Source organism: Photinus pyralis, unplaced genomic scaffold, assembly GCF_008802855.1.
Source record: "Photinus pyralis isolate 1611_PpyrPB1 unplaced genomic scaffold, Ppyr1.3 Ppyr1.4_LG3b, whole genome shotgun sequence".
NCBI lineage: Eukaryota > Metazoa > Arthropoda > Insecta > Coleoptera > Lampyridae > Photinus > Photinus pyralis.
This window is the reverse complement of record NW_022170510.1, coordinates 18,832,925-18,848,401: the sequence shown is the minus strand read 5'-3', so window position 1 is coordinate 18,848,401 and position 15,477 is coordinate 18,832,925. Positions and strand designations below refer to the sequence as shown.

Genomic DNA, 15,477 nt, shown 5'->3' with positions numbered 1-15,477 from the left:
TGGACCAATCAGGCGACGTGGTGGGTTTCTAATTTCCCTACGCTCTTGAGTGGGATGGTTGGAATCCTTTAAAGGGTGACCCAAACCGGCGTAATGCAGTTCCATAAACTAGTATGTCCATGAACTTGGCAGGTCTACTACAGCAGACCATGGTTCTGCTTACTCATATCGTTAGTGTTCCGTTAGTGCACGTTAGTGCCGCTGAAGAAATCGTTAGTGCACAAAAGGAAACTTACTATTTTAAAAAAATATTTGTGGGTCTGCTAACTTCATGCCAGCAGACCCATTTAAGAAAATCGATGCAATCTTTACACTAGTTAAACTAGCAGCGTTAGTGCTCGTTAGTGCCGCCAATATAAACGTTAGTGCTCAAAGTGTAACAGCTGAAAACGTTGTAAAAAGGGGTCTGCTAATTCATGCAGCAGACCCACATTTTGTCAAATTGGCCATGTCCTAATGCGAATTTGAAGCAGCTCGTTAGTGCTCGTTAGTGCTTCACATTCGAACGTTAGTGCTGCAAGAGATCCTCGCCAAAAAGGTACCAAACCACCTCAAAATTAAACTTGACTTATTGGGACCTGCCAACTTCACGCCAGTAGACCAACGAGCGAAATCAGTTTGATTTTCTACTTTAATCGATCAATCAGCATTAGTGATCGTTAGTGTCGCAAAAAAAAGCGTTAGTGCTCAAAGCGCAACAGCTCAAGATGTGAAAATATTGGGATTTTAATCAAGAATTTTAAAGGTTAACCCTGAATCCGAAACTTGGTGGTAAGGGGTCAACTAAATCCATATGGATGTGTTTGAACCTTTTCTTTTTAGCTGAAACTGTCCTAGAAGTGACACTGTATGGCAATGCATTTTAGGCCGCTGGCGGCACGAAAACGTTGGCAGATTAGCTTTGGCCGAGGCTTAGGCTTAGACCTTTTCCTTCCACTCGGCTGAGCGACCAGAAACTGGAAGGTAGTGTCTTCTTTGCTTGTCGCACATAATTTCAAATTCCGGAAAACCAGGTGTAGGTAGCTTGACAGTGTCTTTAAAGATTTGCTGGAGGTCATCGTCTTGAAGCTGATCTTCCGCGAACTTAGAGCTATAGCGCGTCGGCGACGTTATCCTTGCCTGAGATGTGGCGTATGGTGATGGTGAACCAAGAGACAATCGTCGTTGCTGGGGTGTGTTAAGGTACAAGCGTTACTTAGATCGGTCTTGCAATTTCCGAAGAGGGTGGTGATTGCGGTTTGGAAAGCGCGCACGAGGTCTAGTTTCGAAAATATGTTGCACTTGTCCAGGATCTGGGAAACGTCTTGCATGTGCGGGAGTGGTTACCTATCCGGGATTGGTGTCTATGGTCACTGCATGGTCTTCAGGAACCATCCTTTTTTGGCACAAGTAGAAGCGGGCTGGCACCTAGGAGATTGTGAGGGGCGGCAAATACTCAGTTCCAACAGCCATGCGAGGTCAGCAAGTCTCCTAGGTTACAAAGTTGTAGAAGTAATTGGGACGGTTTGAGGTCGCCCAGTTAAACTTCCATCAGCAGTTTTTGCAGGCGTTGCTCTTGGCTGTCCGTGAAACAGGTCGTCAAGACTTGTGCGGTGCCGATGGCTGCATCCGCTGTGTAATATGGCGTCGGATCATTGGTGATACCGGAGATGTGGAATTGCGAACAACAGGTTGGGGTCGTTTTTCCAAAACGGTGGCGGTTTCACTGGGAACCATTCGGTATCTTGGGAGTGGCTTCCGTGTCGATCGTGTGAGCTAAATAAGCGTAGTAGGTAGGTAGGTCGTTTTATTTACAATATTCAGGGTCGCTGATAGGTCTGGAAACGGTCGATTATCGGAGAAAATATACGCGAGGCATTAAAAAAAATTTGTGCAAAAGATTCTTTAATGTCCACTAGGCAGTAGTAATTTTAATTATACAGGATTGGCCATAAACGCGTGGCACACCACTATTGAATTTTTTTGAATGTGACACCCTGTATATTAATGAATTTTAGAATAATAGCGTTTATTTTCAAAACTCGATAACCCGGAAACTATTGAAGGTTCGTTATGCTTATTACAAATCTTGCTTAAAATTGAGAGAAGAATTGAATAATCTACAGGGTGGTCCATTTCAAAAATGCAATTTTGGTGTGCCGCGCCTTTATGGGCAACCTTGTATAATTAAAATTATTACGGCCTAGTAGACATTGAAGGATCCGAACACTTTTGTATAAAACATATTTCGATATCTTGTATATTTCCCCGATAATCGACCGTTGCCAGACAATGTGTTCTTGATGCGAGAGAGCGAGTGGCTTTTGCTAAATGAAAAGGGAAATGCTAGCGTGTTTCGTTCCTCCGACACCCCGAAGGATATCGGAGGCGGGATGCTCAGGGTTTCACCCTCTTCAGCCAGAGAACGGGAATGTAAGGATGGGTAAAGTTAAGGGGTACGTGACCCTAATAAGCCCCCCAGGTTGATCATGAAATTGATAGAAATGGATAGAGGGCACATTAATAACACTTTTTCAATTAACAAATTTGCGGAAGAAACCCTAAATCTGGTGTTATTTTACGTATATTTCGTCATTCTTAAGTTAGCGAAACTGAAAAGTGTTATGTGACATCTTTCTTTATTAAATTTATACAAAGGTGACAGCTAATTTTGATGAATCGCTGCTTAGCATCCACCGCCTTATATGGTCGAGAGGGGAAGGAATATCGCTCGCATTTTCGATGGATCGCCTCTACGACCGATCACCGATTAACTTGGAACGCTATGAATCGCTGCTTAGCATCCACCGCCTTATACAGTCGAGAGGGCAAGGAATATCCCATGTAGAGAACTACTCATTGCTATTATGGTATAATTAAAAACACATGTTTATAGTTGTATATCATTGTTTAACGTTTACTAAATCGTGGAAAAATAACATAACCTCTTAAGAAATTAACGTTGGCATTCAGGAATGTTAACAACACCACTACCAACTGAAAAACAATCATAAAATCTGGAGCAATATAACCTCACTTTTGATGAAAGGAATTGAACTTTTAATTAAGATTGTCAAAAATTTAGGGCTTCTTCTGCAATTTTTGAAATTGTTATTAAAGTGCTCTCTATCCATTTCTATCAATGTCATGATCGTACCTGGGGGGCTTATTAGCGTCACGTAACCAATTTAAGAATGGAAACGGAGGGAGCAGAGTTAGGGTGTTGAGAAAGAAGAATACTGCTCGCCACAGAGGCCATAACCTCAAAAATCAGTTACATTTCCCCCTCATGTTATGAGCTCATTTAAAAAACTGGACCGAGATATTTTACATGGAGAATGAAAAAGAACTAAACACATCTACATACGGTACCACTCGTGAGTAATTTGAAGATCGCCAGCTGCAATATGTACAAAGGGATGACCAATTCGCAACTTAGGCATTCAGCAGTAATGCTTTCAAGAAGGTAGGACCAAATGAATTTGCGTTTGTAAGCGCCTATTAAGTTACAGTGCTGGAGACTGATACCCAATTTTATTATATTATTACATAAGTGTATTGTTAATTAGTTATTGTATTAGAGTTTTGTTTTAAATAAATACTAACAAATTCGCTTAATCCGTTTGTGTCCGTAAATGTTATGTAATGAAATCCCTTCCCAGCAGAGATTGAGTTACGTTACTTTGTTTCATATTCCCCACAACTGGCTTACTGCATTGTAAAGGTCCAGAAAGGCTTAAAATTGTTAATGATTTTTGGATTCATTTGGAAAAATAGCAAAGTCATGGACCTAAAAAAACAACCAAACAATGGATACCAAACGCTGAAAATTGTACGCTCCAGCCGACACGAAGACCAAAACAATAAAATTCGTTTTTGAATGGTGTGTTGACCAATTAAAATTAGGAGATTAGCAACCTATATGTAAAAAACCAACCGCCCGTTACCGAAAATGATCACAATTTACAAAGATTTTGATTACTCCTGCAAGTATTTCCCACCTTTTGAAAACGCGACGACGAAGACAGATTCTCACTATCCCTACCATGCAAGAATAATTACAGTAAAATTGGTTAAACAACTAAGCACGGTAATTGTCACATAAACCAAAATTTAAAGGTATCCGATATTGGTCGAGAAATTGAAATAGCCACATGGGCAAAGTAACTTAAGAACGAATTGAGTAACAAACATTTTTGCTCGCTGACGTTGAGGGCATTTCTGTCGAAATATGTTCGTTTTATAAAAGTTTTATTCTAGTTTTTTTGTGTTACTGCAGCTCAAGGCCACAAGGGAGGTACGTACTATATGTTAGACAATAGTTGGAAATTAACTTCACCTAGGGCTCCGGATTTTGGTGACCCTAGCAGGCGTCAAATATGTATGTTAAATTGGTTAAGGTTATTGGCAATACATGAACATTTCGAAAATGTCAACAAAATTCTAGTACCATATAGAAGCACTTTTGCCAATCGCTCCCCAGACACTTCCTAATCGGTGGTGAAATTTGTTCGATATCGGAGACCAGTGTATATACTTAACACCAATTTAGGCAAGACATCATGCAGCAATCTCGAAAACTATGGATTAAAGTGGATACTGGACGTCCTGGTAATCAACAGACGTGCCGAGTGGGCCCTGCAAGAAGTGACCATAGTTACGTATGAAAGTGACGATAAGTTGGTGAGTGTAGTCTCGCTAGCCAAAGTGACGGTGAACAAATCCAGTGCATGTCACCTTTCAATGATACATACGAAATTTAATTAATTTAGTGATTTTACGTGAAAGTGACAATAATTTAGTGGTAGTATTACATTAATCTCTAATAAAATCACTCCACTAGTACGTGGTTCTTGTATTAGTTATTGAATTTTTTCAAATTAAAACAAAACTAAGTTAGTGAGAGTATTGAACAGTGACAACTTGTAGTTATATGTCAGCAGTGATGACAGTGCGAACACTGGAAAAAGTGATGTGTAATTTTCAAGAACAATCTTTCTATAAAGTAAAAATTCACCTACGACAAGAGGGTTTCATTACATTCGTATGTTACATAGGTCTTCAAACTGTGTTAATCAATTATTGTACGTGAGCTATGGTTAAATAAATATAAAGTATATAATGTCTTTGATGTAGCATGAGACCTTTGGTGTAAAATAAATTAGTTTTCTTTTACGCTTTTTTTAAATGTTTCCTTAATGTACCCCACTGAACCGCGTACGTCACGGGCATAAGCTTCGCATTAGCAGCAAACCTCGGCTCGCAGGACGTAGCATTAATTAATGAAAATGTGAATTTTCAGGTGATCAGTTACGATTCAAGTCGCGGTGGCGTAAGCGTCATCACTGAAAAAGGTGACATTACAACGAGCGTACTTCTCATTCAAAATGCGAACTGGAGGGATTCGGGAAGATATTCGTGCAGCCCCTCGAATGCAGATGTGGCGAGTGTAAGGGTTCATGTGCTAAATGGTAAGCTCATTACTCCAATATACGCAGATTAGATTGACAAGTAGGTATATGGGATTCCCTTTGTGCTTCATTTATTTCCACTTGCATTATCTATCGTCACCGTAATTACTGTGATTGATTTTCCTTGTTGGCGTTATCTCAGCTTCCGCTAGCTCGTTGATGCTAAATTACATAAATGTCTATTAATTAAATATCGCTTTCCAAAGTTTAGCATTCAACGATGATATTAGTTACTATTACAATGAAACTGTGAATATATTGTACCCACATTCACCTAGAATTTATTATATAATAATACTCTGGACACAAAGTACCTTCATAATACCAAGCGGATAATAAATGCACTGCAGTTGCACATTATGGATTATATTATATTTTTAGTCATCCACAAAGGCAGATAATGGTATAGGGCGAGGTAATGAAACGCCACTTTGAGGACACGTTTGCGATGGTTCAGAGGTTAAAGATCAGTTTTGTCACTATATATCATTCAGGTTTTACTTTTACCAGCGTCACTTGGTTTTGCAGTTTAAATTTTTCGAATTATATACATAGGCAACAGGTACCGCTTCATATAGATAGTAGGCGCGAGGTTGCTTATTAGCGATAAACCGGCGCATTGGATTGGCTGAAAGGGGACGCTGTTCACAAGATTTACGTTGGGTCTGTTTCGGGTTTTCTACGGTCGATCAATAGAGGCAGATAGCGTGTCGGTCTTCCGCGGTTACGAAACGCTAACCAAGGAGAGCAGATCTTCCAGTTAATAAACCACAGAAGTTCTACAATGCTCGTATAATGTTGGGCGCCAGGTATAGACAAAAACACAAAAATGAATACTAAACATGAAATAGCACTGGCGGGTCTTCGCAAAGAACGGTAGGTACACGTTTAATATTTAATTGCATAATAAAACAAATAAATTTGCAATTCGGATTGAGGCGAATTAACTGCGAATTCTGAAGACAGCTGTCATTTACAAAATTTAACTTAATCTAATCTTCTTGGCAGTCGGAAAGATTGATAAATGAACTATCTAAGTTACTTATTACCACGTGCTAACATTAACCAAAAAGGTAAAAAGTAATCGTAAACGATTTACATAAAGCGCATTTCCACTTGCATTCATTTCCCATTTGTAAGATGCAACTTCTGTTAAAATCGTAAAAATCCGGCCACAAATATGAAAGATAGCGTTGCACATGGGCAATCCATTGTTGACGTGCTACTTCAATTTCAGTTTATGAGAAGAATTTCATTTCAATGCTTTTCTAAATAAGAAAGTTGGAACTGCGCATGCGCAAACCTAAATTTTAAAACTAATGTTAGATTTTTCTTTGTTCCAAGCGCCTAAGTATCAAATTTCACTTAAATTCTTCCATAAATAAAAAAGTTGGCACTGCGATGCGCAAAACCAAATTTTGAAATTGGCGTCTGATTTTCCTTTATCCCAAGTGCCTATGTATCAAATTTCGTTTAAATTCTTCCATAAATAAAAAAGTTGGCACTGCGCATGCGCAAAACCAAATTTTGAAATTGGCCTTTGATTTTCCTTTATCCCAAGTGCCTATGTATCAAATTTCGTTTAAATTCTTCCATAAATAAAAAAGTTGGCACTGCGCATGCGCAAAACCAAATTTTGAAATTGGCGTTTGATTATCCTTTATTCCAAGTGCCTATGTATCAAATTTCATTCAAAATACTTTTATAAGTAAAAAAGTTTGCAATTCGGTTTATAAATAGTCGAGATGCGAAAAGGGCACTGTGAATTTTGAATCGATTCGATCCAACTTTTGGCATTGCGTATTATATGGCTAAATCTATGCCCATATTGAATTTCATGCAATTCAGTTTCATAACTAACGGAGATGTAAAAGCGATCGAACATTTCTAAACAAAGTTATCGTTCACACGGACAGATAGATGGACAGACAGACAAAGGAACAGACGAACAGACCAACAGGCAGACGACAGATAGCAATGCAAAATTATAAACGATCTCTAGGATCGTTAATAAACGGCAAAAGTGTAAAATTATGGAACATGTAAAAAAAACGGTTTTTTGTTTTTTTTACAATAACTTTTTTTGTAAGCGGTACAGAAANTAAATCTATGCCCATATTGAATTTCATGCAATTCAGTTCATAACTAACGGAGATGTAAAAGCGATCGGACATTTCTAAACCAAGTTATCGTTCACACGGACAGATAGATGGACAGACAGACAAAGGAACAGACGGAGAGACCAACCGGCAGGCGACAGATAGCAATGCAAAATTATAAACGATTTCTAGGATCGTTAATAAACGGCAAAAGTGTAAAATTATGGAACATGTAAAAAACGGTTTTTTGTTTTTTTTACAATAACTTTTTTTGTAAGCGGTACAGAAAAAATTTCTTCCTTGGTACAAGACTCGACACCATAACGAACCAAATAGCGAAAAAAGTAGAACAATAGCTCTTAAGATAAAAAACTAGTAGCATCGCAAAGTTAGCGGACGGACGGACGGACGGACGGACAAAGTGGCCACAATAGCGCATTTTTTTTTATTTTTGTGGAAATGCCGCTAAAAAAAGGTAAAGATAAATGACAAGAAACTTTACAGTTAATGGAGTGTCTGACTGAATGCGCCTCTGAAATTGGAAATTCCAAAGCCATCCAGTTAATATTACCGAATTTATATATTGCTACTGTGACCCAAACATTTGGGCCGCATTAAAAGATAAATGCAACGTCCCACGTTGAGTGCCAAATAAAATTATTGTGTGGAATGGCCCGGACAAAATTAACCATACACAAAACTACCTAGATCTTTTATAAAATTTCTCTCATTCCCGGTGCAATAAAAACATTTCAAACTCGACTTCAAATGCCATATTCTAAAGCAAACAATGGCCGCGGTCACCAAAAAGATTACTTACACAAATTTTAAAGACACCTGAAATAAACTTTGGGTACGCATCAACAAAATTGATCATAATTAAGCATGAGACATTTATCTGGATTGTTAAAGGGTTCGAATAAACACGCGATTTACATGATTCCACACAAACAAATCAAATGAATCACAAAATCCTAATAATAAAAAAAATGGACCACAATAAGGTCCGTCTACACACCCCGCATAAGCGTTCAATAATAATTAAAAAAGAAATGGAATCTTAAAATCCGAGCACACAAACCACTAATTCTGAAGTGGCCAGCCAACCACGACAGAGGAATCGAAGGAACAGTGGACGACAACTTCAATGAAAAACTACTACACCCAAACGCTTTCTCAAAACTTCCACTTGAACTCGGCTGGTTTTCTGATTATGATGAACAAAACGAAACTTACCCAGGAGGGGCGTCTACTAGGCTTTCAACGACCAGTAACTTGATCTCAAAATTGCCAAAAGGCCCCATTCTTAAGCCAATTCCAATGATCTAATTAAATAACCCGAATACCACTCAGAACTCCGTTGCTTGACGCTCCGGTAGTCATGTAGGCATCAAAATTGTACGCGGAAATGTCTTATCTCAGGACAAAATCTACGAAAACACAATTCTTTGGCAATTAAGCGTATTCTTATCGCTAAAGCTGGTTTTACATCAACAATAATTTGGTCAATTCGCTTTGACAAGAAAACTTGACGAGTGTAAACACAGAATTGGATGCAATAACTTGATCAATTTCTTGAGCTCAATTTCTTGTCGGTTTAGCGCAAGTTCTATTTTTCTGGCAATTTCTACAATTCAGTAGTACCAACTACCATCAACCAACATAAATAATCAAGATGATTAAGATGTTTTCATCACTTTTATGAGCGATAAATATAGCTAATCTAACGATCTTTCTTTTTCTATTCCGTAATCTTCTATTCAAAACAGAGGGAAACATTTTTACACTTTTCACTTTTTTTCTGTACAATAAAAAAAAATGACAACCTAAACTTAAAATAATTAAAGGTTTGGAAAATTGTACAATAACTTTAAAGCAACAAGAAATTGATCAAACAGCAGTGTAAATCCAAGGAACTTGAGAAAGAAATTGCTCAATAAATTGACAAACAACTTCATGAGGTAATTGATGAAGAAATTGTTGATGTAACACTAGCTTACATTAACCGTTTATAAAAGTAATCAAAGTGCCCATATATTAAACTAGACCTGTCACATACGATTATGACATGTTTTAATTTAAATACTTATCTTTCTTTTACTTATATCCCAATCCAAAGTACATTTATTAATAATTTGATTTTGGTCTGATATTGGTATTGTTGTTTTTTGGATGTATCTTTTTATGTGCGTAACGAGCATTGGGGTGACCGTATTACAGAAGTATCCTTGTCTTGGATGAAATGCCCGCACTCATTTTCATAGTTTTTTGCATGTACTTTTATGTACTGAGCATTACAACGGCTCTATCGATGAAATACCGTTGTCTTATGAAATGCTAAAACGAGTTCATGAACCTATGATAGACTTTTTTAATGCGACTACCCCAATGCTTGTTACGTACCCAAAAACATACATAAAAAAACAATACTAATATCAGACTACAAATTCATTCAAACCTACGTACCCATTAATAAATGGGTTTCGGATTGCGACATAGGTAAAGGAAAGATAGGTGATTAGATTAAAACACGAAGACATCTCTTCCAATTATACTAACATAGTTAGTAGCGTTGACCTATCATCTGATCACACACCAGTCATTGCTACAATTAGCACAACGATTATTAAAAGGCAACCTAGACCATCGCTGTACAACAGTAAAACGAACTGGGAAACATATAGAAGTCTTCTGCAACAGAAAATACAAACCAATATCAGCCTACATACCCAACATGAAATTGAGGAAGCCACCAACCATTTTATTACTACTGTGCAATATGCAGCCTGGCACTCAACGCCTAAAATAACAAAAGCGGTTCGTGAAGATGTAAATATCCCCAACGCAATACTTGATCTCATAAGGCAGAAGAGAAGGGCAAGATCGAAATGGCACAGGACGCGAAATCCTGCAGATAAAACGATCTGTAACAGACTAGCAAACACCATAAAGAACAAACTAAAATTGTTAAAACAAGAAACTTTTCAACACTACTTAACTTCACTGTCCAGTGCAGACAACAGCATCTGGAAAATCTCTAAAGCAAATAAAAGACCACAGGCTGTAAATCCACCGTTAAGAAAACCAAATAATGAATGGGCCAGAACAGATCAAGATAAGGCTGATCTATTCGCCGAGCACTTTGCTGAAGTCTTCACTCCTTATTCTGATGTGCCCGATATCGAGGTAGAAGCCTTCCTCCAGACGCCATTACAAATGTCGCTACCTGTTAAAAGCTTCACTTATACTGAAGTGCTTGAAGAAATACAGCATCTAAATATAAAGAAATCACCTGGATACGACCTAATTACGGCCAAGGTGCTTAGAGAATTGCCCAAAAGCAGCATAATTTTTCTAAGAAATCTGTTCAATTCCATCTTACGTCTTCACTACTGGCCATTATTGTTAAAATTCGCACAAGTCATTGTAATATTAAAACCTGGCAAACCTGCTGAAAGTGTTACATCGTACCGGCCAATAAGTTTACTGCCGCTATTGTCTAAACTCCTAGAGAAGCTTGTAATCAAAAGAATGTACGATTACGATATACTGGAACATTGTATACCAGACCACCAATTTGGTTTTAGGAAGTACCATTCTACGATACAACAATGCCATAGAGTTGTAAATATTATCAACACTGCTTTCGATTCCAAATCCTATTGTCCTGCAGTATTTATAGACATTAAACAAGCGTTTGATAAGGTATGGCATGATGGCCTTTTATACAAGCTAAAAAATATTCTGCCAAGTGAATACTACCTTCTATTCAAATCGTACCTGTCAAATCGATACTTCCAAATAAAATACGGCCAACAATATTCTGACCTCCGACCGATCAGCTCTGGAGTGCCTCAAGGAAGTGTCCTTGGGCCTTTACTATATATTTTATACACTGCAGATGTTCCTACAACACCATATACATATATATGTACCTTTGCTGATGACACAGTCCTTCTCTCCAGCCATACCAATCCTAATACAGCATCCTTACAACTACAAAACCATTTATCAAACCTACAGACCTGGCTAAACAAATGGCGAATAAAAGTAAATGAAGCAAAAAGCACTCAGATAAACTTTACCCTAAACCGCACTGAATGTCCACAAGTGTATCTGAATAATATTCCTATCCCTCAAGGAAATGAAGCCCGCTATCTAGGTCTTCATTTGGACAGACGACTCACATGGAAAACTCATATACTGAAAAAACGAAAAGAAATAGACCTGCGAATTAAGAAAATGTACTGGTCGCTTGGCAGAAATTCCTGTCTCTCCCTCGAAAACAAAATCTTGCTCTACAAAACAATAATAAAGCCTATATGGACTTATGGCATTGAGCTTTGGGGTTGCTCCTGCAAGTCCAATGTGAACATCATTCAACGTGCTCAGTCCAAGACCCTAAGAATGCTTCTGAATGCCCCTTGGTATGTCAGCAACTTGACACTGCATACTGATCTAGGTATAGCAACAGTAGAAGAGCGAACAATAAGAAGTAACGTACACTTTCTGCGACTTCAAGTCCATCCAAATATCCTTGCGTCAAACCTACAACAGGATCCCCCACCAAGACGACTAAAAATGAAAAATTGGCCCAGTGACCTAAGAGGAGGATAGTTGATACACCTTCTGTATAGGGATAACATCGCTGGATGGATTTCCCCCTCACGTTAAAAAATGTCATCATATTAACTCATAGAACATGTATTTTATTTTAGTTCTGATTGTTAATTGAATATTAAATTAAAAAAAAAAAAAAAAAAAAAAAAAAATATTCTAAAAAAACGTGGTTAACCAGATAAGGTCTCCGATGAAAATAACTTTACTTCGGAAAAGTATCAACAGTGTCCCTTTTTACGTAAATACGTTTAGATAAATAGTTTTGACTTCATGGCTTTGAATTTTCCACTACTACCACTCATTCCAAAGACAAGAACAAAAGACCAAAATTTCAAGCGAGTCGGTATAAATTTAGTGCGAGCGGAATTGAGGACGAGGTCCATAAACAAATGAAACGCGGCCGAAAAGCGGAGAAGCACAATAGACCCAGTTCATCACCTTAATGGAAAATACGTGCCATTATAGTCGCGTTGTTGCATTCTAGGCAGAGCAGCATACGTGTGGTTTGGTGTGATGTGATGTGGTTTTCATTCGAAACTGTACAAACAAAAATATAACAGCCAATTTGCAATTCAACGAGTGCGTGTATCAGAGAGTTTAGTCTTGCTCATTCCCAACAAAGTTTTTAACAACACTCAGCTTGGAAATTTAGATTATGAACAGTTCGGTCACTGTTTTAAAGCGTTTTCAACAGAACCTATCGCCGTAATGACACTAACCTTTGCTCTTCTAAAAGGCGCGATAACTGAAGTTCTTCCGCAATTCAAATGTCGGTGCTCTGAACTAATGCTAACGTTAGATTTAGTTTTAGTAACCGTAAAACTTAGCGCGCACGCCCGACACGCTATTGTGACGGCTCCCTGCCTCTATCTATCGCCTTTTTCTTTTTTACTTCGCTATTTATGCTAAGCCAAAACGGAACCAACGAAACTGCTGCAATCGACGTCCCCTCTAGGAGTCGTATTTTCGTTATTTTGGCTCCGCCCAGACGGAACCAACGAAGCTGGACGGTTTCTTCAAAACGCATATTTTAACTGAGACCGTGTAGAAGTAAGACGATAATTTGCATCATTTACGCTGGTCAATATAATATGTTTCTATTTTTGTAAAAGCAAGCATTTCGTCATGCATGCTTCAAAACTGATATTCCGAAAGTGGCGTTTAATCTCCTCGGCGCATACCAACTTTGCCGATTAGTTATACAATACATATGTTTATAGAAATGTTGCGGAGTATAAATATAACCCCCACCCCCACCCCACCCCACCCCTTGGTACGTAAACCGTCTACATCAAATACCTCTAAGAATAACCGAAACGCTTTGTAGAGTGTGCAAGCATCTATCGCAACGGAAATATTTGGTGAATATTATAGTGTGGTGACCAGTTGCAAAATGTTCCTGGAAATAGGTGAAAAATTTCATCATAAAAGCATGCTCTCTGATAACGTTTTACTATTCGTAGGTCTGCATAAAGAAGTTGTGAAAGACTTCATCTCCTGCGCTTTTAAGAAATATTGTATGTCGACCACGATGATGAACAACAGATCAAATGATGATGATCAAATTTTCTGAAATCTACCCTCAAAAGTAAAATATTACGGCTAAACACATTACCTTCTCTCCTTCCCCAACATTGGGTGGTCAATCCAAAGTGAATTCTTGTGTTGACAAGCATGGATGAAGAATGGATGAAAATCTTATACAATTCAATAGCATATACCCGAAAATCTATATAGGTACACAGAGGAGGGATAATATATAGTTTTCTTGGAAACGGATAGAAAAGCGAAATTTTTTATTTTAAATGAAAACGAGGATAAAGCTTTCTTCTAGTTTTTGGAGGTCTTTTTTTTTCGGCATTCGACAATTTGAGGAAAGAAAAAAGAATTACAGACAAATTAGCTCCACTACAGGATATATTGGACAATGTAACCTGGTTTCATTTGGGATTCGCATGGAAAGCCAAATTGACGAATACGAGGTGAAAATTTTGATGTGTGCGGATTGTGAAATAGGCCGCAAAGTAAATATGCAGGTTTAACAAGGTAAAAGATTTTCTCATACAACATTCATTTAGGTATTTATATTTTTCATTCTGTTTTAGGTAGAACAGGAACCATGAATGAAGGGTGAAGGTCAGAGAGTCGCTCTGGGGACGGTAAGCCATCCAAAAGAAGGATATGGTTTTGTTAGTTTTGGGTTGGCACATTACTCTAGTTACAGAGGAACTTATTGTATGAAGAAGCAAGCCAAATGCGCATGCGTGTGCCTTTATGGAACATGCACTCGTTTTCCATGTGTTAATGGATTTTGGTGAAAAATAACACTGTTTCCCACTGTAATAGGATGGTCGATTACACTAAAAATGGTAGAAAAAACAACCGCCGTCGGAGACCTTTTTCTTTTACTGCATCACCAGGAATGTGACATCAAGATATTCTTCGTGGTTTATTTCGCAAGCAAATCAAAATTTCTTTGATAGTATAGCGTCGTGTTAACTGACTTTTTATAAAAGTTAATAAAGGTGTTGTTTTTTCTGTACAGAAAAAGGAGAAATTGATTTTCGAAGCAACACATTAATTCCTTATTATTATTTATTTTCATGATAACAAAAACTTCTATTTGCTTCCTATCACGCCAAGATAATTTTAATTTGAACGTTAACCACTCGTATGCCTTCTTTGTTTAAAATGCCCGCCACTACTTTCTTTACTTCGCGATCGAAAAAATGGGTTATATAACACAGGAACTATTACTTTTGGCCATAATCTACTCAGTTATTACCTTCAGAAGACGAGTCCCTTGTCATCCTTAATGACTTAACCCAAAAACAAAATGGCGAATTACTACTCAATGTAGACATCTGAAAAAATGTAATTGGTTCTCGTAACCACTACCCTCGACTTCAAAAAAAGAGCTAGGGTCATAAATCATCTTCTACTAAAAAGGATATAGGTAATTCAAGCTATACTCCCGCAATCTTGATGCTAAAATTAATTAAAGAATAAAAAACCCATTGAAAATGAATACGTGATAACACATACTTCGTTGCCTCCAATCATCCAGATAAATTCTTTACATTATCACAAGAGAAAATTGTTTGGGAAGACAATTCAAAACCTTGACATTCTTTACAGCTTTATCAATTCTACTTCTGCGGGAAAATAAAAAAAATCAGATTCAACCTAATGCGCCCGTTAAAATATCACTTTTGTCAGTACATATTTCATACCCGCCCTAAAACCTCTTCTTGTAGTTTTTCAAAAAGGAGACCACGAAATCTTGCTTTTCTAGGGAGCAGTCGTCA

At 37.8% G+C, this 15,477-nt stretch overlaps 1 protein-coding gene across 1 annotated transcript in view; it reads left to right on the top strand.

The window, feature by feature from the left end:
- Window positions 1-15,477, top strand: part of LOC116166399 — a 79,282-nt gene that overhangs the window by 63,323 nt on the left and 482 nt on the right. The window contains exon 6 of the mRNA XM_031481355.1: window positions 5,282-5,450. Coding sequence (XP_031337215.1) covers window positions 5,282-5,450 — 169 coding nt within the window. The remainder of the gene's footprint in view (window positions 1-5,281; window positions 5,451-15,477) is intronic.